The 24571-nt window shown below is 34.7% G+C and overlaps 1 protein-coding gene across 1 annotated transcript in view; it reads left to right on the forward strand.

The window, feature by feature from the left end:
* Positions 1-24571, forward strand: part of HFM1 (helicase for meiosis 1) — a 119139-nt gene that overhangs the window by 26805 nt on the left and 67763 nt on the right. Inside the window, exons 9-20 of the mRNA XM_045980766.1 lie at positions 814-965; positions 1541-1618; positions 1839-1997; positions 13518-13718; positions 13802-13890; positions 17134-17177; positions 17285-17386; positions 17993-18138; positions 19072-19166; positions 19792-19925; positions 20696-20743; positions 24142-24222. Coding sequence (XP_045836722.1) covers positions 814-965; positions 1541-1618; positions 1839-1997; positions 13518-13718; positions 13802-13890; positions 17134-17177; positions 17285-17386; positions 17993-18138; positions 19072-19166; positions 19792-19925; positions 20696-20743; positions 24142-24222 — 1329 coding nt within the window. The remainder of the gene's footprint in view (positions 1-813; positions 966-1540; positions 1619-1838; positions 1998-13517; positions 13719-13801; positions 13891-17133; positions 17178-17284; positions 17387-17992; positions 18139-19071; positions 19167-19791; positions 19926-20695; positions 20744-24141; positions 24223-24571) is intronic.

Below are 24571 nucleotides of genomic sequence, written 5' to 3' on the forward strand. Positions count from 1 at the left end.
GGAAGCAGGCTCCCTGCTGAGCAGAGAGCCTGATGCGGGACTCGATCCCAGGACCCCGAGATCATGACCTGAGCCGAAGGCAGCGGCTTAACCCACTGAGCCACCCAGGCGCCCCTGCCATACGTTTTTAATGAAAACCTGTCACATTTGCTCTTGTCTGTTAAATTAAATTCCAAACACATTTTCCCACAGTTGTAAATAAAAAGTAATATTTGAATTGAGAGTTTGACCTTTACATGTTTTTTTGTTTTGTTTGATCTTTTTTAAATTTAATTTTTTTTCAGTATTCCAAGATTCTTTATGCAACACACCCAGTGCTCCATATAATATGTGTTTATTTTTTAAAGGACAACAAGAACAATAAATTCAAACATTTTGAAATTCTAAAAAATTTCCTTAGGAACCTGTACTCTTCGTTCTTAGATATATATATGTGTGTGTGTGTATATATATGTATATATATATATATATATTTAAAATTTTTCATCAAAGTAATTTATGTACATGGTTAAAAAAGATAGATTATTACAAAAAGTCTTATAATGAAAAACATAATCACTTATGTGAATCACCTCTCTCTGCTCTTAGTTACAATTCCCTGAACAATTACTTGTTTTTCTATTTTTAGTACAGCCTGGTGATTATATCTCTAAATAATATGCTTATATTGTTAACTCTTTCAATTTATAAATACTAGGCAACACCTAGATGTATAGTTTGATCTCAATTTTATTAAAATTAAGTAATTTTGAAATTTGAAAGTAATTTGAAAATTACACTGACATTCAAAATAAATATCTTACATTGTTACAGTGGCACCAATAAAAGCCCTGTGTAGTCAGCGTTTTGATGATTGGAAAGAAAAATTTGGACCAATAGGATTGAATTGTAAGGAACTCACTGGAGATACAGTAATGGATGACCTATTTGAGATTCAGCATGCCCATATTATTATGACAACTCCAGTAGGTGTTATTTATACTCAGTTTTTTCCTTGGTTTATTAGAAAATGTTTCTCTTCACCATGAATAAAAGTTAAGAGAAAATACAAAGTAGAAGAAAATATATGCAATGTAAAAAAGAAAGAAACATAAAAAATACTACTATTCAGGTTATATAAAGAATACTTACTAATCAGTTAAGTAAAAGACAAACTACCAAATGGGGGAAAATAGACAAAAGATATGAATAGGCAATTTGTTATTGAGGATAATTTGCAATCATATTTTTTGCTTGTATTCTTTTATCCAAGTATTATGTATTACAGAGGGAGGACCTTGGTAGGGCTTAAAAAAAGGTACCTAAACTATAATTTTGTATATTTTTGGTTATATAAAAAATAAATGGGGGTTTAGTTTTTTAAGCATTTATAAGACTATCAAAATTCTTTAAAATGTTTTTAATCTTTAAATCTTTTTCAGGATACTTTTAAGACATGAATTAAAATATTGCCCATCCTTTGTATCAGGTTAAGATTTTTATGGATGTCTTAATAATATTTATAATTTCTTATGTTAAACCACTTGCATTTTTTCTTTAGGAAAAATGGGATAGCATGACTAGAAAATGGAGAGACAACTCTTTGGTCAAGCTGGTTAGACTCTTTCTCATTGATGAGGTAGTGAACACATTACTTCAACTCATTTTCAGAGATAAACATAAAATGATGACGAGGATGGATAGAAAGAAATAAGACATTTTCAACCAAACTCTGTTTTATCCCTTAAAGTAGAAAGGCTTATTTTCTTAAGAGTGTTAATGTTATTATGGATTTTAATCAATTAAATAGTTTTTAAAAATTTTTATAGTTAATCATTTTTTCTTGGTTTCTTTCTTAGGTACATGTTATAAAAGATGAAAATCGTGGACCAACTCTTGAAGTTGTAGTCAGCAGAATGAAAACTGTACAGTCTTTATCTCCTGCTTCTGAAAATAGCAGCATAATTATTCCAATGAGATTTGTAGCTGTATCTGCAACAATTCCAAATGCTGAGGATGTAAGTTAGAATTTTAGTCTATCGGACTTTTTTATGATTAGTGAAATATTTTGTCATTTTAATCTTAGGAGGAAGTGAGGGTTTTTCCCAATAAATCCCATAAATGATTTAGTAGAAAAGTATGTTGTAGAAAGTTATAGTCAGATCTCATAGGTATGGCAGTATTAAGCCTTCATATTTGGTTGATTTGGTTTAATGAAACATATTTGCTACAAGTCTGTTCTTTACTAGTATCTAAAAGTCTTGGTTTTTATGGGTTTCAGATACCTCATAATGACTAGTAATTTATTATGGTTGTAGTAATCAGCTGACTCTAGTTGTATAGCAAAGTATGATAGAGAATGAAAATAATTTTTAGGTGATTACCACTCATCTTTTCACATTCTATGTGACTGGCATTATGGTAAGCACTAATAATAGATACAAAAATGAAAACATATAGACCTGGCCGTTGAGGAGGATCTCATGGTTAATGGAGTACATAGACAGATAAATAATTGTATGCAGTATTATATTATACTTGTTCTGATTTTTTTTCAATATTTGGGCAGACTTCTTGAAAAATAGCTTGGTTTCATTTTTCCTCGCTCCTATTTACTTCTTAGCCTACTACAGTAGGATTTTTTCTTCTACTACTTAGAAATTTCAAATATAGTTAGTTCCATATTGTCAAATCCAGTGGAAATTTTTGCCTGATTTATCTTTATTTTGGCAAAGTTATTCATTTTCGTGTTAACAACTTGTTTTGTTCATATTCAAGAATAATAGAAAATTTTTAAGTATATATAATCATCAGAAACCCAGTGTTCGTCTTTCCAGATGTATAGGTAGAATCATACTATGCGTGCTCTTTTATGACTTGCATGTAACCTACAGACATTTCCATGTCATTAGATATTCTTCTTTAATATAGTTTTTGTGGTTTTATTATAATTTATTTATCTAATTATATGTGGCTTTTATAATTTATCTACTGCTTTGATGATGGAAGATTATTTCCATTTTTGCTATTGTAAATGGTGCTAAAGTTAATACATCTTTGAAAACATGATTTTTTTTCCAGAATCTTTTTTTTTAAAGATTTTATTTATTTATTTGAGAGAGTAAGAGAAAGAGAGCATGGGAGGAGAGAGATCCAGGAGAAACAGACTCCCTGCCAAGCAGGGAGCCTAGTGCAGGACTCAATCTTGGACTCCAGGATCATGACCTGAGCTGAAGGCAGTCGCCCAACCAACTGAGCCACGCAGGCGCCCTATGATTATTTCTCTAGGATGAACTTCTAGTGTGAAATAACTGAGTCAAAGGATATGTAAAACTCTAAGGAAACATTGCTTTCAGTAGATGGTATAATCATTTATACTTCCACCATTAGCTATTTCTCTGTATTCTAGCACTGGATATTAAAATAAATTATTGTTATTATTACATTTAAATAGTTGTCAGGGTGCCTGGGTGGCCCAGTTGGTTAAGCATCTGCCTTTGGCTCAGGTCATGATCCTGGGTCCTGCAATCCAGGCTACCTGCTCAGCAGGGAGTCTTCTTCCCCACTTCTCTCTGCCCCTCCCCCATGCACACATGTATACACATGTGCTCTGTCTCTCAAGTAAATAAGTAAAATCTTTAAAAATAAATAGTTGTCAAATTTCTTATTTAAAATGTACTTTATTTAAAAATTTTGAACTGCTTTGATTTTTACTGAAGTAAATATATATTTTTTTATGTTATGTTAGTCACCATATAGTACTTCATTAGTCCTTAATGCCATGTTCCATGATTCATTGTTTGCATATAACACTCAGTGCTCATTGCAATATGTGCCCTCCTTAATACCCATCACCAGGCTAATGCATCCCCCTACCTTCCTCCCCTCCGAAACCCTCAGTTTGTTTCCCGGAGTGCATAGTCTCTCATAGTTCTTCTCCCTCTTTAATTCCCCTCCCTTTATTTTTCCCTTCCTTCTCCTAATGTCCTCCATGCTATTCCATGTCTTCCACATATAAGTGAAATCATATAATAGTTGTCTTTCTCTGCTTGACTTATTTCACTTAGTTTAGTCCCCTTCAGTTCCTTCCATGTCAATGCAAATGGTAGGTATTCTTCCTTTTTGATGGCTGAGTAATATTCCATTGCATATTCCATATTGTCTCCAACATTTGTTGTTTCCTGCCTTGTTAATTTTTTCCATTCTAACTGGTGTAAGGTGGTATCTCAGTGTGGTTTTGATCTGAATTTCCCTGATAGCTAATGATGTTGGACATTTTTTCATGTGTCTGTTAGCCATTCATATGTCTTCTTTGGAGAAATGACTGTTCATGTCCTCTGCCCATTTTTTGACTTGATTATTTGTTTTTTGGGGTGTTGAGTTTGAGAAGTTCTTGTCATTTGCAAATATCTTCTCTCATTTCATGGATTGCCTCTTTATTTTGTTGACTGTTTCCTTTGCTGTGCAGAAGCTTTTTATCTTGATGAAGTCTCAGTGTTCATTTTCGCTTTTGTTATGCTTGAAAGAAGTTGCTATGTTGAAGTCCAATGTTGAAGAGGTTACTTCCTATGTTCTCCACTAGGATTTTGGTGGATTCCCGTGTCACATTGAGGTCTTTTATCCATTTAGAGTTTATCTTTGTTTATGGTGCAAGAGAATGGTCAAGTTTCATTCTTCTGTATATTGCTGTCCAGTTTTCCCAGCACCATTTATTTATTTATTTATTAAAGATTTTATTTTTTTGACAGAGATCACAAGTAGGCAGAGAAGCAGGCAGAGAGAGAGAGAGAGGAAGGGAAGCAGGCTCCCCGCTGAGCAGATAGTCCGACATGGGGCTCGATCTCAGGACCCTGGGATCATGATCTGAGCCGAAGGCAGCGGCTTAACCCACTGAGCCACCCAGGCGCCCCCAGCACCATTTATTTAAGAGACTATCTTTTCTCCATTTCATATTTTGTCCTGCTTTGTTGAAGATTAGTTGACCATAGAGTTGAGGATTCATATCTGGGCTCTCTATTTTGTTCCATTGATCTGTGTTTCTGTTTTTGTGCCAGTATCATGCTGTCTTGTGATCACAGCTTTGTAATATAGCTTGAATCAGGCAATGTGATACTTTATATGGAAAACCCAAAAGACTTCACCCCGCAATTGCTAGAACTCATACAGCAATTCAGTAATGTGGCAGGATACAAAAATCAATGCACGGAAATCAGTTGCTTTACTACACGCTAACAATCTAACTGTAGAAAGAGAAATTAGGGAACCAACTTCATTTAAAATAACACCAAAAACTAAGATACCTTGGAATAAACCCAACCTAAGAGGTAAAGGTTCTATACCCTAGAAACTACAGAACACTTATGAAGGAAATAGAAGAAGACATGAAAAGGTGGAAAAACAGTCTATGCTCATGACTGGAAGAAAAAACAGTGTTAAAATGTCTATGCTGCCCAGAGCAATCTATACTTCTCAATACCTTTCCAATCTAAATACCAATGACATTTTTCAAAGAGCTGGAACAAACAATTGTAAAATTTGTGTGGAACCAGAAAAGACCCTGAATTGCCAAGTCAATGTTGAAAAAGAAAACCAAAGCTGGGGGCATCATGTTGAAGTAAATATTTTTAATATGTCAATCAATTACTTTAAGTTCTTTTTTGGTACCTTGTTAGGTCATGTTCTTTACCCTTTTTTAAAAATTATTTTTATTAACATATAATGTATTATTTGCCCCAGGGGTACAGGTTTGTGAATCATCAGGCTTACAAACTTCACACCACTCACCATATCACATACCCTCCCCAATGTCCATAACCCAACCACCCTAACCCTAACCCTCTCAACCCCCTAACCCTAACCCTCTCAACCCCCAGCAACCCTCAGTTTGTTTCCCAAAATTAAGAGTCTTTTATGATATTTCTCCCTCCCAGTCCCATCTTGTTTCATTTTTTCCTTCCCTACCCCCCAAACCTCCCACTCTGCCTCTGCAATTCGTCATATCAGGGAGATGATATGATAATTGTCTTTCAATCAGAGAAATCAGGGTAGCATTATACCCTCTAGTTCCATCTACGTCATTGCAAATGGCAAGATTTCATTTCTTTTGATGGCTGCATAGTATTCCATTATATATACATATATCACATCTTCTTTATCCATTCATCTGTTAATGGACATCTCAGTTCTTTCCAGAGTTTGGCTGTTGTGGACATTGCTGCTATAAACATTAGGGTGTATTTACCCCCTCAGATCACTACATTTGTATCTTTAGGGTAAATACCCAGTAGTGTGATTGCTGGGTCATAGGGTAGCTCTATTTTCAACTTTCTGATGAACCTCCATACTGTTTTCCACAGTGGCTGCACCAGCTTGCACTCCCACCAACAGTGTAGGAGGGTCCCCCTTTCTCCGCATCCTTACCAACACCTGTCATTTCCTTACTTGTTAATTTTAGCCATTCTGACTGGTGTGAGGTGGTATCTCACTGTGGTTTTGATTTGTATTTCCCTGATGCCGAGTGATGTTGAGCACTTTTTCATGTGTCTGTTGGCCATCTGGATGTCTTCTTTGCAGAAATGTCTGTTCATGTCCTCTGGCCATTTCTTGATTAGATTATTTGTTCTTTGGGTGTTGAGTTTGAGAAGTTCTTTACAGATTTTGGATACTAGCCCTTTATCTGATATGTCATTTGCAAATATCTTCTCCCATTCTGTCAGTCAGTTGTCTTTTGGTTTTGTTGACTCTTTCCCTTGGTGTGTAAAAAAGCTTTTTATCTTCATGAAATCCTAGTAGTTCATTTTTGCCCTTGCTTCCCTTGTCTTTGATGATGTTTTTAGGAAGAAGTTGCTGTGGCTGAGGTTGAAGAGGTTGCAAAATCCTCAAGGATTTTGATGGATTCCTGTTTCACATTGAGGTCTTTCATCCATTTTGAGTCCGTTTTTGTGTGCGGTGTAAGGAAATGGTCCACTTTCATTCTTCGTCATGTGGCTGTCCCAGTTTTCCCAACACCATTGGTTGAAGAGGCTGTCTTTTTTCCATTGGACGTTCTTTCCTGCTTTGTCGAAGATTAGTTGACCATTGAGTTGAAGGTCTATTTCTGGGCTCTCTGTTCTGTTCTATTGATCTATGCGTCTGTTTTTGTGCCAGTACCACACTGTCTTGATGACTACAGCTTTGTAATAGAGCTTGAAGTCTGGAATTGTGATGCCACCAACTTTGGCTTTCTTTTTCAACATTCCTCTGGCTATTTGGGGTCTTTTCTGATTCCATACAAATTTTAGGATTATGTGTTCCATTTCTTTGAAAAAAAATTGATGGTATTTTGATAGGGATTGCATTAAATGTGTAGATTGGTTTAGGTAGCATAGACATTTTCACAATATTTGTTCTTCTAGTCCATGAGCATGGACCATTTCTTTGTGTCTTCCTCAGTTTCTTTTATGAGCACTTTATAGTTTTCTGAGAACAGATTCTTTGCCTCTTTAGTTAGGTTTATTCCTAGGTATCTTATGGTTTTGGGTGCAATTGTAAATGGGATCGACTCCTTAATTTCTCTTTCTTCTGTCTTTTTGTTGGTATATAGAAATGCAACTGATTTCTGTGCAATTGATTTTATATCCTGACACTTTACTGAACTCTTGTATGAGTTCTAGCAGTTTTGGAGTGGAGTCTTTTGGGTTTCCCACATAAAGTATATCACCTGCAAAGAGTGAGAGTTTGACTTCTTCTTTGCCAATGTGGATGCCTTTTATTTCTTTTTGTTGTCTGATTGCTGAGGCTAGGACTTCTAGTACTATATTGAATAGCAGTGGTGGTAGTGGACAGGCCTGCTGTGTTCCTGACCTTAGGGGAAAAGCTCTTAGTTTTTCTCCATTGAGAATGATATTCACTGTGGGTTTTTCATAAATGGCTTTGATGGTATTGAGGTATGTACCCTCATTCCCTACACTTCAAAGAGTTTTGATCAAGAAAGGATGCTGTACTTTATCAAATGCTTTTTCAGCATCTATTGAGAGTATCATATGGTTCTTGTTCTTTCTTTAATTAATGTATTATATCACATTGATTGTTTTGAGGATGTTGAACCAACATTGCAGCCCAGGAATAAATCCCACTTGGTTGTGGTGAATAATCCTTTTAATGTACTATTAGATCCTATTGGCTAGTATTTTGGTGAGAATTTTCACATCTGTGTTCATCAAGGATATTGGTCTGTAATTCTCCTTTTTCTTGGGGTCTTTGTCTGGTTTTGGGATCAAGGTAATGCTGGCCTCATAAAATGAGTTTGGAAGTTTTCCTTCCATTTCTATTTTTTGGAACAGTTTCAGGAGAATAGGTATTAATTCTTCTTTAAGTGTTACGTAGAATTCCCCTTGGAAACTGTCTGGCCCTGGGCTCTTGTTTGTTGGGAGATTTTTGATGACTATTTTAATCTCCTTACTGGTAATGGGTCTGTTCAGGTTTTCTATGTCTTCTTGGTTCTGTTTTGGTAGTTTATACATTTCTAGGAATGCATCCATTTCTTCCAGATTATCAAATTTGCTGGCATATATTTGCTCATAATATGTTCTTGTAATTGTATTTTTTTGGTGTTAGTTGTGATCTCTCCTTTTTCATTCATGGTTTTATTTGGGTCCTTTCTCTTTTCTTTTTGATAAGTCTGGCTAGGCGTTTATCAATCTTATTAATTCTTTCAAAGAACCAGCTCCTAGTTTCATTGATTTGTTCTACTGTTCTTTTGGTTTCTATTTTGTTGATTTCTGTTCTCTTTATGATTTCTCTTCTCCTGCTGGGTTTAGGCTTTCTTTGCTGTTCTTTCTCCAGCTCCTTTAGTTGTAGGGTTAGGTTGTGTACTTGAGACCTTCCATGTTTATTGAGAAAGGCTTGTATTGCTATATATTTTCCTCTCAGCACCGCCTTTGCTGTGTCCCGCAGGTTTTGAACAGTTGTGTTTTCATTTTCATTTGTTTCCGTGAATTTTTTCAATTCTTCTTTAATTTACTGGTTGACTCATTCATTCTTTAGTAGGATGCTTTTTAGCCTCCATGTATTTGAATTCTTTCCAACTTTCTCTTGTGATTGAGTTCTAGCTTCAGAGCATTGTGGCCTGAAAATATGCAGGGAATGATCCTAATCTTTTGATACCGGTTGAGACCTGATTTGTGACCCAGGATGTGATCTATTCTGGAGAATGTTCCATGTTCACCAGAGAAGAGTGTGTATTCTGTTGCTTTGGGATGGAATGTTCTGAATATATCTGTGATGTCCATCTTGTCCAGGGTGTCCTTTAAGCCTTTATTTCCTTGTTGATCTTTTGCTTGGATTTTCTGTCCATTTCGGTGAGGGGGCTGTTAAAATCCCCTGCTATTATTGTATTACTGTCGATGTGTTTCTTTGATTTTGTTATTAATTGGTTTATATAGTTGGCTGCTCCTATGTTAGGGGCATAGATATTTTAAATTGTTAGCTCTTCTTGTTGGGAAGACCCTTTAAGTATGATATAGTGTCCTTCTTCATCTCTTATTATAGTCTTTGGCTTAAAATCTAATTTATCTGTTACAAGGATTGCCATCCCCTCTTTCTTTTGATGTCCATTTGCATGGTAAATTGTTTTCTACCCCCTCACCTTAAATCTGGAGGTGTCTTTGGGTCTAAAATGAGTTTCTTGTAGATAGCACATTGATGGGTTCTGTTTTTTGGGTTTTTTTTTTTTAAATCCCTTCTGATACCCTGTCTTTTGATTGGAACATTTAGCCCATTTACATTCAGGGTAACTATTGAAAGATAAGAATTTAATGCCATTGTATTGACTATAAGGTGACTGTTATTGTATATTGTTTCTCTTCCTTTCTGGTCTACTATTTTTAGGCTCTCTCTTTGCTTAGAGGACCCCTTTAAATATTTTCTGTAGGGCTAGTTTGGTGTTTGCACAGTCTTTTAATTTTTGTTTGTCCTGGAGCTTTTTATCTCTCTATTTTCAATGATAGCCTAGCTGGATATAGTATTCTTGGCTGCATATTTTTCTCATTTAGTGCTCTGAATATATCATGCCAGTTCTTTCTGGCCTGCCAGGTCTCTCTGGATAAGTCTACTGTCAGTCTAATATTTCTATCATTGTATGTTACAGACTTCTTGTCCTGAGCTGCTTTCAGGCTTTTTTCATTGTCAGTAAGACTTGTAAGTTTTACTATTTGATGATGGTGTGCGGAACTATTTTTATCGATTTTAAGGGTGGGGTTCTCTGTGCCTCCTGGGTTTTGATGCTTGTTCCCTTTGCCTTACTAGGGAAATTCTCTACTATAATTCACTCCAATATACCTTCTGCCTCTCTCTCTTCTGGAATCCCAATTATTCTAGTATTGTTTCATCTTATGGTATCATTTATCTCTCAAATTCTCCCCTTGTGGTCCAGTAGTTGTTTGTCTCTCTTTTGCTCAGCTTCTTTATTCTCCATCATTTGATCTTCTATATCACTAATTCTCTCTTTTGCCTAATTTATCCTAGCAGTAAGAGCCTCCATTTTTTTATTGCACCTCATTAATAGCTTTTGATTTCAGCTTGGTTAGACTTTAGTTCTTTTATTTCTCCAGAAAGGGCTTTTATTTCTCCAGACAGGGTTTCTCTAATATCTTCCATGCCTTTTTCAAGCCCAGCTAGCACCTTGAGAATCGTCGTTCTGAACTGTAGTTCTGACATATTCCGATGTCTGTATTGATTAGGTCCCTAGCTGTCGGTACTACCTCTTGTTCTTTTTTTTGTGGTGAGTTTTTCTGCCTTGTCATTTTATCCAGATAAGAATGTATGAACAAGAGAATAAGTACTAAAAGGGTGGCAAAGACCTCAGAAAAAAGTATGCTAACCAAATCAGAAAAGACCCAAAACCAGGGGGAGAAGAAAGGGGGAAAAAAGAAATAAAAATTTAAAAATTAAAAATTTTATATACATATATATATATGTTCTATTTACCAGTGTAATATGTATATACATGTATATACATGTTACATGTATATACATGTATATACATGTAACATGTATATACATATTACACTGGTAAATAGAACAGAGCCACACACTTGATTTTGGGTATATTTTGGTCTCTTAGAAGAAACTACCTCCCAAAATTTTAAAGAAAGAAAAACTTATATATATGCAAAAATAAGGGTAAACATGATTAGGGGATGAAATATGAGTATAAAGATGAAAATTTAAAAAAAAATTCTAAAAAAGGAATTGATAAGTTGGTTGGAAAAAATAAAAAGAGGAGTGATTGTGCTCAGGCTGGAGACTAGAACAAAGCCATGTGCTAGATTAGGGTATATTTTGATCTATTAGAAGAAATTGTATCCCAAAATTTTTTAGAAAAAAAAAAAAAAAAACACCTATATGCATGCAAAAAATAAGTTTAAATACAATAAAGAGATATATCACTATAACAATGAATGTTTAAAATGTTTTTTTAGGAAAGATATTGTTAAGATAAACTAGTTAGAAGACATTGAAAGAGGAAAGAAGAAACATTAAAAAAAATAGAATAAGAAAAAATACAATTAAAAAATATTTAACTTTGCAAGACTAATGGATCATGGTGAAAAAGCCATGAATTCTATGTGTTGCTTTCCCCTAGCTCTGGAGTTCTGCTCTTCTCCTTCATAGGTGAGCTTGGTCTTGGCTGGATGTTTTGCTGATCTTCTTTGTGAGGGGCCTGTTGTAGTGATTCTTAAATGTCTTTGCATGAGGTGAAATTGTACTGCCCTTGCCAGGGACCGGGCTAAGGCTAAGTAATCTGCTTAGGTTCATTCTTGGAGCTTTTTTTTCCTGAATGCTTTCTGTAGAGCTTTGGAGGACGGGAATGAAAATGGCGGCCTCCCAATCTCTGCCGGGAGGAGGTGAGAGCCCAGGACCCCACTCCTCAGTGGCCCTCAGAGATAAGCAGTCAATCACTCCTGTCTCCCTGGTCACCGGCTGCACTCCAAGCTCACCTGGCCTGTGACTGAGCATTTCTGTCTCTGGCACATGACCCTATTTGGAGTCTCCAAACCCAGCAGATTGCTGCCACGCTGCTCCTCTCAGAGCAGGAAGTTGAGCCTCCCTGGATCTGCCCCTTGTGGGGTTCCTACTCGAAGAACAGTGGTCTGACGGTGCTTTGGATCATGGTTTAAGGTAACCCTGATCTGAAGGCTCATTCTTTGGCTCTGTCTCTGTAGTCGGCTTCCCTGCTCTGATACCTGGGAGCTCTGCCACACTCAGACAACCCCGATCTTTCTGTGACCCCGTGAGACCTGAGATCACACTGTCCCCACGAGCGCTCCACACCAGCTTGGCCCCTGGAGTGATGTCCCTCAGTGGAGCAGACTTCTAAAAGTTCTGATTTTGTGCTCCCTTGCTCCACCACTTGCTGGGAGCCAGGCCCTCCCCCCACAGTCTATCTTCTGTCGCTTCAGATTCACTTCTCCAATCGTCCTACTTTTCAGAAAGTGGTCGATTTTCTGTTCCTAGAATTGCTGCTCTTCTTCTCTTCTATCTCCTGTTGAGTTTGTAGGTGTAGTTTGATACCTATCTAAATGAACTCCTGGTGTCATTTCAGGCTGCTATTCCTCTGCCATCTTGTCTCTCCCCTGTTCTTTACCCTTTTTTCACATTGGGATAATAAACTTTTCTTATTGATTTGTAAGCAGCCATTAAATATCAGTACTCTGTAATTCTTGAAATTCTTTTGCCCTTTGTGATAATCACATCTGTGTATGCTACTTTCTTGTCTCTTTGTACAAATCTTCTGCCTCAATTTTCTCCTAAATTAGGGTCTTCACCCTTGGCCTTCTGCTCCTTTCAAATTAAATTCTTGTGTGGCCTTATTTGCATACACGTTAACCTTGAAATGTTTTGATATTTCTTTCCCCTGCAACTAAAAACTCCTTAATCCATCTTCCTGTCAAAGTAGTGGTGAGTTTCAGAGCAAGCATAAAGCCCAATTACTAACCAGGTTATGAAGATAAGGATTTCTCACCACAGCTTCAGAAATTAACAAATGACTCAGGCATTGAGTCTGATATGTACTTTCAGCACTGTTATCTCTTAAACATTTATTTGCTCTTTGTTTAAAAATTGTCAACCCTTGCCAATCTAAGCCAACCATTACTTTGCTACTCTTTGGCTATTATTTAGCACAACTCAAAAGAGCTGTCATACATATCTAAGCATAGTTCTGAAAAATAGGAAGGTTAATAATGATAGTGAGAAACTCAGTTTCTCTGCCAAAATCAATTTTAATTTTATTGTGGACTCTTGGGAAGGAAAATAAAACAAAATAATAATAATTAATTGGGAGTTTAGCATATTGAAAGGTGGGAATAATCTTAAAATTCTGTTACTGATAATATTTACCAATATATAAATAGAGTAGTATCAATGGAATATGTAATACTGAAAAAGACAGCTCAATTATTTTTATTCCTTGTCTTTAAAAGTGGTCTATTATTGGGTTGGTTAGCCATAGAACTTGACCAGAAAGAACTTTTAATATATGTTTCTGTCATTTAAAGATTGCAGAATGGCTTTCAGATGGTGAAAGACCTGCAGTATGCCTGAAAATGGATGAGAGACATAGGCCAGTGAAACTTCGGAAAGTGGTTCTTGGATTCCCCTACAGAAGTAACCAAACTGAATTTAAGTTTGACTTAACCCTCAACTACAAAATTGCCAGTGTTATACAAACATACTCTGATCAGAAACCCACACTTGTGGTATGGATTGTTAGTTGCTTATTTTTGTGTGTAATATTCAGTTTTTAATATGATCAGTCCAATAATTATTCATTTATTTTCAGTTTTGTGCAACAAGGAAAGGTGTACAACAGGCTGCTTCTGTTCTTGTGAAAGATGCTAAATTTATTATGGCTGTGGAACAGAAACAGAGGTACATTTTCTCTTTTTTTTGTTATTGGAGATGGGAAGACTTTTAGGGATTATCTAGATGAGGTGAGAAAACTGGGTTTGTTCTTTCACGTTTTCTAGTTAATCAGCCTCTCTAAGCCTCAGTTTCCTCAGGTATAAATTAAGGATAACAGTAACTTGGAAGATTAAGTGAGAGAGTCTTGGTGACACTATGATCCTATCTTCTTTATTTCTTAACCAGTTTCTTGAAAGATTATTCATATTGCTGTCTTCATTTTTTTTTTTTTAATCCACTTTGAATTTGGCATCTGTTGTAATCTTTCACTATGGCCAATCTTGCTAGTGATCTCTCAGGAGCCTCTAATATATTTGATCCCTCCCACCTTGTTTCAAAATTTTGGACTCTGTGCTTCTGAGATCATCCTCTACCAAGTTTCTTCCTACTTTGCTGACTGCTCATTCTCAATCCTCTTCTATGCAGCTCTGAAAGGTTGACATTCTGGAGGTTCTATCCAAGGTCCATTCTTTCTAATTCCACATTCCTGGGTATTTGTATCTATCACATGGGTTCAAAGAATAAATGTATGCTCATATTTATATATGTCTGTCAGTTCCTAAATTTATAGCTCCATTCTGAACTCTAGTCTATAGTCCATGCCTAACTGACATCTCCAATTGCATATGTATGAGCATTTCAAACTATTAGAAACTAATAGTGATTTGAACTAAGGAGGTGACAGTGTTGATGGAGATAAAATGATATATTTGAGATACAATTAGAAGTAAAAATAAATAGGACTTGGTAATTGATTTCCTATGTGGAGGAAGGTGAGGGAGATGTCAGTGATAAACATGGCATGAACAACCAGGGAGTGCTGTATAACTAAGACGAGGAAACACTGGAAGAGGAGTTGGTTTGAGAGAACCATGATTCTCCTTTGACCACTCATGTTCTAGCAACTCATACAAGACTTCTTTTTGCCCATCAAGCCCCAGATTCTGTTACTAAGGTTTCTAAATCTAACACGTTCAGCTATTTTGTACTCTGGTTTCTTTAGCTTTTTATTAAATACTTCTTCTGTTATATAATGCATTCAAATAACGAGATATTTCTGTATTTTGGAATGTCTTAGTTAACTTCAGGAAGTTAATTGGTAGTATTCTCGTAATGAGAATTTTTCCTAAGCCTTTTTTTAAAGTTTCTATTTTAATCACCTGGTCTGAGCCTTTGGTTTTAATCCAGAAAACTTCTTGGCTACTTAAGGCAGTGATCAAGCATATTGGGAAAATGTATGCATCCATTAGGTCATTTTGCTGGCAAAATCCTTTTCTATAATTAAATTGCAATTAATAGTTTCCATACCAGCTGGACTTGGTTTTTTAGCATTCTTGATTATTAATTTTCTAAATGTTTTTAGCAAAGATGGGGTTTCAAAAACCAATTGACCAGGTCATTATAAAACTAGTAATAGTATAAACGTAAACTGGAATTTAAAAAAAAGTATAGTTATAGAGTGAGGAGACAGTAAGTAGCAATGAGTAATTTGGGACCTTCTACTTGGGTGCATAAGCTGGTTGATCTAGTTTGGGCCATGTGACTTTTAGTCAGAAACAGATGTGGTTGTCAAGCAATGAGGCTTACTTTCTTGCTCAAAAACTAACTCTGAAGGAAATTTTAATAAAAATTGATAGAATTCTCCGTATAATAGTAACATCATTCATACAGAATTGATTATATAACCTCCTAAGATGAATACTTAATAATTAGCATTTTGAACCCGAACCTATCTATAAGAGTGAGAAACTGAAATAGGTAACCTGAATGCAACCTTGAAACTAATTTCCATTCCATTCTCTCCCTTTTCCCCTGTTGTCTGCTGCACCCAACTTAGCTAATTTTGTTTTAGATAATCATTTTCTTATACAGAAGCATATATCATATTTCTCGTTTTTTACTTCCCACTCTTTACCTAGTTACTCAAGGAAAATTTCTAGTCTTTCATTTCTTTCTTCACTCTTTGTCTCTCCCTTCCCCTCCCATCCCCCTTTTTTATTCCTGATTTTCCAGGAATGAAATGTTGGTATTAGAAACAAATGTTGGTGTTAGTAACACCTTGGGTGGCGCAGGCTGTTGAGCAACTGACTTTTGGTTTTGGCTCAGGTCATGATCTCAGGGTCGTGGGATGGAGCCCCCTGTCAGGCTCTGAGTCTATTTAGGATTCTCCCTCTCTCCTGCCCATTCCCCACTGTTCTCTCTCTCAAATAAAGAAATCAGTCTTAAAAAAAAAAAAAAAAAGAACAGAAACAAGCGTGAAGTTAGGGACCATGATTTGGATTTCAGTACTGCCATTTTACTAGCCATGTACCATTGGGCACATTACTTTTTTCAGTTTCAGTTTCTTAATCAAGGGTGGGATAACATGAGAATCGACTATCATACTACTATATTATTAATACCATATTATTACCATTTTGGCTAATTTCACTTAGCCACATGGCCGCTAACTTCATCCATGTTGAAAAAGGCAGAATTTCCTTTTTTTTTTTAAGACTGAATAATATTCCATTGTGTGTGTTTGTGTGTGTGTATGTGTGGGTGTGTGTATCAGATGTTCTTTATCTATTCATCTGTCAGACACTTATATATGTTTATATATGTTGGCTTATATATGTTTATATATGATGGCTATTCTGAATAATTTTGCAACCAACCTAGGAATACAGGTATCTCTTTGAGATACTGATTTTGTTTCTTTGGATATAATCCAGAAGTGGAATTGCTGGATAATGTGATAGTTCTATTCTTAATTTTTTGAGGAATCTTCGTATTGTTTTCCATAGTGGTCCATATTAGTTTACTATTCCCACCAACAGTGCACAAGGGCTCTCTTTTCTCTACATCCTCACCAGCATTTGTTATTTCCTGTCATTTTCATACTAGCCATTCTAACAACTGTGAGGTAATTTTGACTTCATTTATCCCTGATGATTAGTGATGTGGAGCATCTTTTCATGTACTGTTGGCCATTTGTATAAATTTACTGGAAAAATGTTTATTCAGGTCCTTTGCCCATTTTTAACTTGTTTCTTGTTTTGCTGAGTTGTAAATTTAGGGACTTCTGAATGTGAAAGGTAGGTATTCTCTAACTTCTTAAAGGTGATTTTTGAACAATGGTATTGTGAAAATATTCTAATATCTGTAGCTTCAAAATGATTAATAAACTAAGTTTTTATGTTAATAATTTTATGGTATTTTTAAAAATAGGTTACAGAAGTGTGCATATTCCATAAGAGATTCGAAACTGAGAGGTAAGTTTAGAGATTATTTCTGAATAGGATTTTCAGCCATACATAAAAGGAGTCAATTATGGATGAAATGTTAACAGCATATAACAGATGATACATTTCTATTATAGATATCTTAATACATGGTGTTGCTTATCATCATGCTGGTATGGAGCTGTCAGATAGAAAAGTGGTTGAAAGAGCTTTCACTGTTGGAGATCTACCAGTTCTTTGTAAGTAAAACATATTCTTGTGCCTATTATAAGATATTTTGGAAAACTATTTGTTAAGAGAAAAAAAAAGCTCGAGTATTCTGACTTATTTCTGTTTTTTTTCTAAGAATCTAAAATTATGTAATTACCCATACTTATACATTTTGCAGTAAACTCTGGCAGTTTTGGTTATCATGCTACTGAAAGTGCTACCTGAAGAGTAAGAATTTAATGTTTTTTTATTTATTTATTTTTTTTAAAGATTATTTATTTTATTTGACAGAGAGAGGGATCACAAGTAGGCAGAGAAGCAGGCAAAGAATGAGGGGGAAGCAGGCTCCCTGCCTAACAGAGAGCCTGATGCAGGGCTCGACCCCAGGACCCTGAGACCATGACCTGAGCCGAAGGCAGAGGCTTACCCCACTGAGCCACCCAGGCGCCCCAATAATTTTTCAATTTTAAGATGTGTTATAATTTTACATAGTGATGTTCTTTTCCTCTTTGTTTTTCCTAAATTCCCTATATATGAGTTTTTATTATATTTATAAGAATATATATTTTATAAGAAGATCTCTACTGAAGTAATAGTTATATGGCTTGAAACTATTATTTCTTAATCTGATACAGTTACTACCAGTACTTTAGCTATGGGAGTAAATTTGCCTGCTCACCTAGTGGTTATAAAATCTACGATGCATTATGCTGGAGGAATGTTTGAAGAGTACAGTGAAACAGATATTCTGCAGATGATTGGTAGAGCTGGTCGACCTCAAGTAAGTGACAATATTTTATTTTTGTAACTTGTTTTAAAATAAGGTAAAAAGCAAAAACTGTTTTTTTATGTACTTTTTGTTAAATAGATCAGCATTTCACATTCAGATTAGGTTTAAAATTAAGTGCAATAGAAAATCTGCTTTAATGGAGACATAGAAATAAAATGAATCTCACTGAAGGAGAGATGCTGCCTCTGTGCCCTCTGAGTTTCCCTAGGCTCTTGGTTGGGTTGATGAATGTATATATACCATCAAAGGTGGTTTTGTTTTTGTTTTTGTTTTTGTTTTGTTTTGAGTTTTTTTCTGTTTTTGTTTTTGTTCTGAATGAGGATGCTATTCACATTTTAGATGGTATAGTTTTTCATTGTTTAGGACTGTCATACATTGCAGAATGTGTAGCATCCCCAGGTCTTAGTGCAAAATGCCAATAGCAGTCCCCAGGTATTGTGACAATTAAAAATTAACCTATATACTTTAAGAAACAAGTCCTACTCTAGCAAATACTTAAATAAAGAAGTCATTCTTATAGTTAGTAGGGGAATATTTAGGAAGAATATCTTTTCAAAGAATGTTAAAATATTATATAAATCATAGTTTTTATAAGATCATTTAGAAAATATGTAAACTACACCAAATCTTAGAACTTTTATCCAGTTGCCTAAGTTTGTTTTCATTTTACTATTACCAAAATTATGTTACATTGAAACTAAAGTAATATTTTTACATGTATACTCTTGGAAGGTTTTAAATTAAATTTTCAGTGAACATTCAAATTCAGAAACATTTTTAAGACGTTTTTGACCAGTTGTTTAAGACAGGCACTGCTTAATATAAAATGAAATTTATGAATTCTTAAAGAGGACTGGTACTAATATGTACTCTTTTTTACTACATTTCTGTGTGTGTGTGTTTATTTATTTATTATTTTTGCAGTTTGACACTACAGCTACTGCAGTTATTATGACTCGATTAAGTACAAAAGAGAAATATATTCAGATGTTAGCTTGTAGTGACACTATAGAAAGCAGGTAATACAAAAAAAATATTCTAAAATGACGTTAATACCGCTAATGTTTTTCCTTTTCACATATTAAAAGCAAATTTGATTAGATTGTCTAAGACCTTTGTCTTAAAACTTTTCAACAGTCTAAGTAGAAAGTTTGTGTCCTTTTAAGAAGCTAAGAGTTAAAAAGGACAGCATAATATTTTTATTCACTAGTTTCCTAGCATGTGGTAGTATGTATCCTTGTTATAAAAGGCCAAATTAGTAATAAGACTATAATTTTCACATCTTTTTACATCTTTAAAATTTGTTTAATAATAGATAGGCAATCTGGAACCTTTAGTGAAGTATATGGTTGTAATACTCTGAGAGAATATTCAGTTTCTACTCTTTTTAAGTAATAATGTCTTCTGGAGCTATGAGATAGAGAAAAGTCTTTAATTTTTTAACAGTTGAACTGATTTTTTTAATGATTTTCTCTTATATTTTTGAAAATTAAGTTATTTTTCATGAATTATTAATATAACAATGAGTATATTTTAAAATTATGTTTAATTATTGAATTATTTAAAATATTACAGTTTAAAAAGGTAAGGTTATGGCATTGAAATACATATTACTAATACAAGGTTGTTTTTTTTTTCTATTAGTTTACACAGACATCTTATTGAACATTTAAATGCAGAGATAGTGTTACATACCATCACAGATGTGAATATTGCTTTGGAATGGATACGATCAACTTTGCTTTATATCAGAGCCTTGAAAAATCCATCTCATTATGGTTTGTCACTTTGATTTGAAAAAGTAGTAAATTTTTCAAGCCAGTTGAGCCTATATTTATACTTTTAAGTGACAGGATAGATTATAGACACTAACAGGTAACAGAAATAAAAAGTAATAACATTCAGAAATACATTAGCAACAAGAGTAGACAAATGTAAGAAATCTTCATCTGTTTTACTTATAGTCTTTTAATAAGGTTTGAAATTGGCACCATTAAATATAGACCTTTTAGAAAAAAATTAACTCGAATAAAAAGGCCTAAAATTATTTTTTTTAAGTAAAAAGATTCTTGAATTTTTTCTGAACTAGTGTTCAAATCAAAGTATATAGTACTGCTGTTGCTGCTGGAATGTGCATCCTGCTTCTAAAGCTAACACACATCTGGTTATGTTGCTTCTAGAAGGTTCTTTCATATGGTACATGTTATAAAGTAAAAATACTTGGAATTGCTGAATATCAAATTAAAACCTGGTTTGTTGCAATATTATTTGAATGCACACAGGTGCAAAACTTTAAGCTCTCCAAGGGAAGAAAATACAGTATACATGGTCATAGTTATACAATAAAAAAGCAAAAGATAACCAATTGTTTACAACAGTGTTTTTTTTCAATAGATAGGTAAGCCTTGTTTTAACTCATTAAGCTATTTTTCCCCCTATTTAAGAATAAGTTAGACTACTCTAATTAACTTGGGTATAAATTGGGCCTATAAAGATGAGTTAAGTCCTTTCTATTTTAACTTTTTGTGAATTTTCATAACTTTTATAGGTTTTGCATCTGGATTGAACAAAGATGGAATTGAAGCAAAGTTACAAGGTTAGATGCATTTCCTTGTAAAAAAATTATATTTTATAAATTTTAATGAAAAAAGTCAGTTAGTGTGAAAGTAAGAATACTCTTTGATAAATTATTTTTTAAAAAAAGTAAACTTGTCTCCAGAAAAAGATATATGAAGTATTTCTTTTTCACATGCAAATAAAGTTTAGCACAGGTACTTTTTTTCTGAATTAATGGATTTATTGATTCTATCAGAATATCTTCTTTATATAATGTTAACTTTGTTTTTATTTAAAAATAACCCTCATCTTTGAAAGTACTGCCTATAGATATACAACTCTTCATTTTTGTAGTTTAATTTTTTTGAATATATAAGCCTACCTTGATTATGGGCTTCTTCTCCTAACCTGCGCTAATGATGTATTCCCATCAAATCCAAGCTTAGTTTTTCAGTTAATTAATACTTCATTATCTGTCTTTTCAAATATCAAAAAATTGTTGAGCATTTATTAGGGTTAGAAAGTATTAGCTCTTTGTATTGAGATTCTCTTTCAGTGAAAGAGAAAATTTAGATCCACCAAAAATATTTAGCCAATTTGGGGATACCTCACTGTCTCAGTTGGTAGAGAATGCAACTCTTGATCTTGGGGCTGTGAGTTTGAGCCCCAGAGCCTCACACTGGTGGTACAAAGATAACTTTAAGGGAGGAAAAAAAAGGATCAAGGAGTAGACATCCATATACAGAGGAGCACTCGTAGTATAAACTGTAGACCTGAAAATATTTAGCCAATTTTAATTTATTCTCTACCTGGATATACACATATGGCATATTAATATGCAGAGTTAAGGATGAGGCAGTAAAATTATCTTGACTAAAGAACAAATATATTGTTGAAACAAGGTAATAAGCAATAGCATATATTCATAATGCTGCTATTGAGAAGATATATAAAATAGTTATATTATTCTTTATTTACTGACCAATTTTGTAATGGAGTTTTTAAAACATATATTTTGATAATAATAATCAAATACACACAAGAAATCAGATAGTCCAAGATAGTCCAATATAGTCTTGCTATATTCTGATAATTGTAATGAGTAAACTTTTGTTAAATTAGCAGAACCATAGTTCATATTTGCCTGATCTTTAGTCATTATGGGATAGCTAGATTTTGCCTATAAAGAATAGCCAAGTTTATTATATAACTGAATTTAATATTTTGGTATCTCTGGAGGTCTGCCTTAAATCTCTTAGGAAGGGTCCTTAGCATTCCTAAATTTGGTTATACTTTCTTTCTCATGATCCTCCAGTATTTCCCTCCTCACTCTTAGAATAAAACGAAAACTTTCACCAGAGCCCACAAATCCTCTTTGATATCATCCTGCCTGTTTCTCTGGCTTCATTTCTTGTTACTTTCTCCCTCTTTCACTCAACTGTTTATAAATTGGATCTCTTGCTGTTCTTTAAATACACCAAGCTTGTTTCCACATCCGGTCCTTCCACTCTGTTCCTTATTCCTGGAACACTTCTCATATTTTTTACTTGTGGTCTCCATCTTCATTTCACTCAGATCTTTGGTCAAATATCAGCTCCCCAGAGAGGCCTTTCTGGACTACCTTAATTAAATCTACCTCTTCAGAGAGCATGGTAAAACAATTCCACGATATTGTTGCTATTTTCCTTTTGTTGGAAAGGTGATATGCTTATGTTGAAAATTAGGATGAACATACCCTTACTAAGTCAGGTATTACATAGCTTTATATCAAAAATACATGAAAAGTTAAAACCTTTAAAAATTCTTATTTTGGGGGCGCCTGGGTGGCTCAGTGGGTTAAAGCCTCTGCCTTCGGCTCAGGTCATGATCCCAGGGTCCTGGGATCCAGCCCTGCATCCAGCTCTCTGCTCAGCAGGGAGCCTGCTTCCTCCTCTCTCTCTGCCTGCTTCTCTGCCTACTTGTGATGTCTGTCTGTCAAATAAATAAATAAAATCTTTAAAAAAAAATCCTTACTTTCTAGGTCCTTTCTGTCTGCTTTATTTTCTTTCATAGTACATTTCAGTGCCTGAAACTTTATTATTAAATTCTGTACTGATTGTTTTCTTCCATAAAATATAAGTTCTGTAGAGAAGGAGTCATGTCTTGCTTACTGCTGTAAACCCAAAGCTTAGATTAGTGCTCAGTAATGTAATATAGTAAGTATTCTTCTTTGACTGTTTAACCTCTTGCATGTTAATCATGGGCAATTAAGAAAATTAGCAAAGACTTCAAAACCCTTACTTATTAACCAAATACTTTAAAGTTTATCACGCTGCCTAAGCAATGTTGCTTAAACTGAAGTGTTTCTACAATAATTTTGCCTGTTAAGGGTTATGTTATGTTATGTTATGTTATGTTATGTTATGAGTGGTTACTCTATTTAAGATTGAACAGATTGGGGGTGTCTGGGTGGTTCAGTGGGTTAGGTCTCTGCCTTTGGCTCAGGTTGTGATCTCAGGGTCCTGGGATCGAGCCCCGGATCAGGCTCTCTGCTCAGCGGGGAGCCGGCTTCCCCCTCTCTCTCTGCCTGCCTCTCTGCCTGCTTGTGATCTCTCTCTCTGTGTCAAATAAATAAAATATTAAAAAAAAAAAAAAGATTGAACAGGTTTTGGCATTCCTACTCCATGATCTGAATTACCTACAGTCTTCTGGGCTTTATAGCATGGAAAAATAGGAGTCCAGTGGGCAGCAGGCTACTACAATTGCTCTGATCTTCAGCAGTCAGTGAGAGGTGAACTCGAGTTACTTCCTGTTCAGAGGTTCCTTCCGGGTAGCAATAGTAACATGTTAATTATGCTGAACTAAGTACTAAAAGCATCAGCTGAAATAGTCACAAGTGGTTGCCTTAAGAGTGTGGCAAACTCAGAGGAGGGAAAAGACTGGAGTTTTTTTGAACAATCTTTGTAGATCTATTTGATTCTTTATATTTTATATGTATGTATCTTTGATAAAAGTTAAAAAAAGAAAAAGAAGACCATGCCACACTGGAAGTCAAATAGCAGAGTGATTACATAGACCTGGAGCAAGTAACCTAGCTTCTCTATTTCCTTGTTTCCTAACTTGTATGTGAAATAATATTAGTACCTATCTTGTTATGTTATTATGAGAATTAATTGAGGTAATACAAATTTTCTCATTTAAAATTAAAAGTTCCAAGTTGTAAATGTTATTTCATCACTTATATGGTAATTTGTATTATTGTTACTATTAGAAAATCTTTTTAGCCTGTTCACTGGCTCTTTTATTTAATGAGTTTTTCCTTACCACGTTAAGTAGGGACTACAGTTTTCTCATAGCAAATGTAGAGAAACAGACCTTTAGCATGTTTGATTATAAATTCTATTTTGTGCTGCTCCCTTACCTTACTAAAATAAAAATATGTTTCTTATTACTGGACAGAATTATGTTTGAAGAATCTGAATGATTTATCATCTCTGGACTTGATAAGGATGGATGAAGATGTTAATTTCAAACCAACTGGTAATTTTTCCATTAGTTAGTAAATTTAACAATTGCTTAAGGCTAAATTTTAAAATATGTTCTACTAAAATTTAGATGATACTAAAATTAAATTATAATCTCAGTTGTCTCAACAGGGTATCATCATTATTAGCATGATATATTTATGTAAGAGTCCTATTTATTGGGGAGGGGAGGCGAACCATAAGAGACTATGGACTCTGAAAAACAACCTGAGGGTTTTGAAGGGTCAGGGGTGGGAGGTTGGGGGAACAGGTGGTGGGTGATGGGGAGGGCACGTTTTGCATGGAGCACTGGGTGTTGTGCAAAAAGAATGAATACTGTTACGCTGAAAAAAAAAATAAATAAA

This window comes from Meles meles, chromosome 1 (assembly GCF_922984935.1).
Source record: "Meles meles chromosome 1, mMelMel3.1 paternal haplotype, whole genome shotgun sequence".
NCBI lineage: Eukaryota > Metazoa > Chordata > Mammalia > Carnivora > Mustelidae > Meles > Meles meles.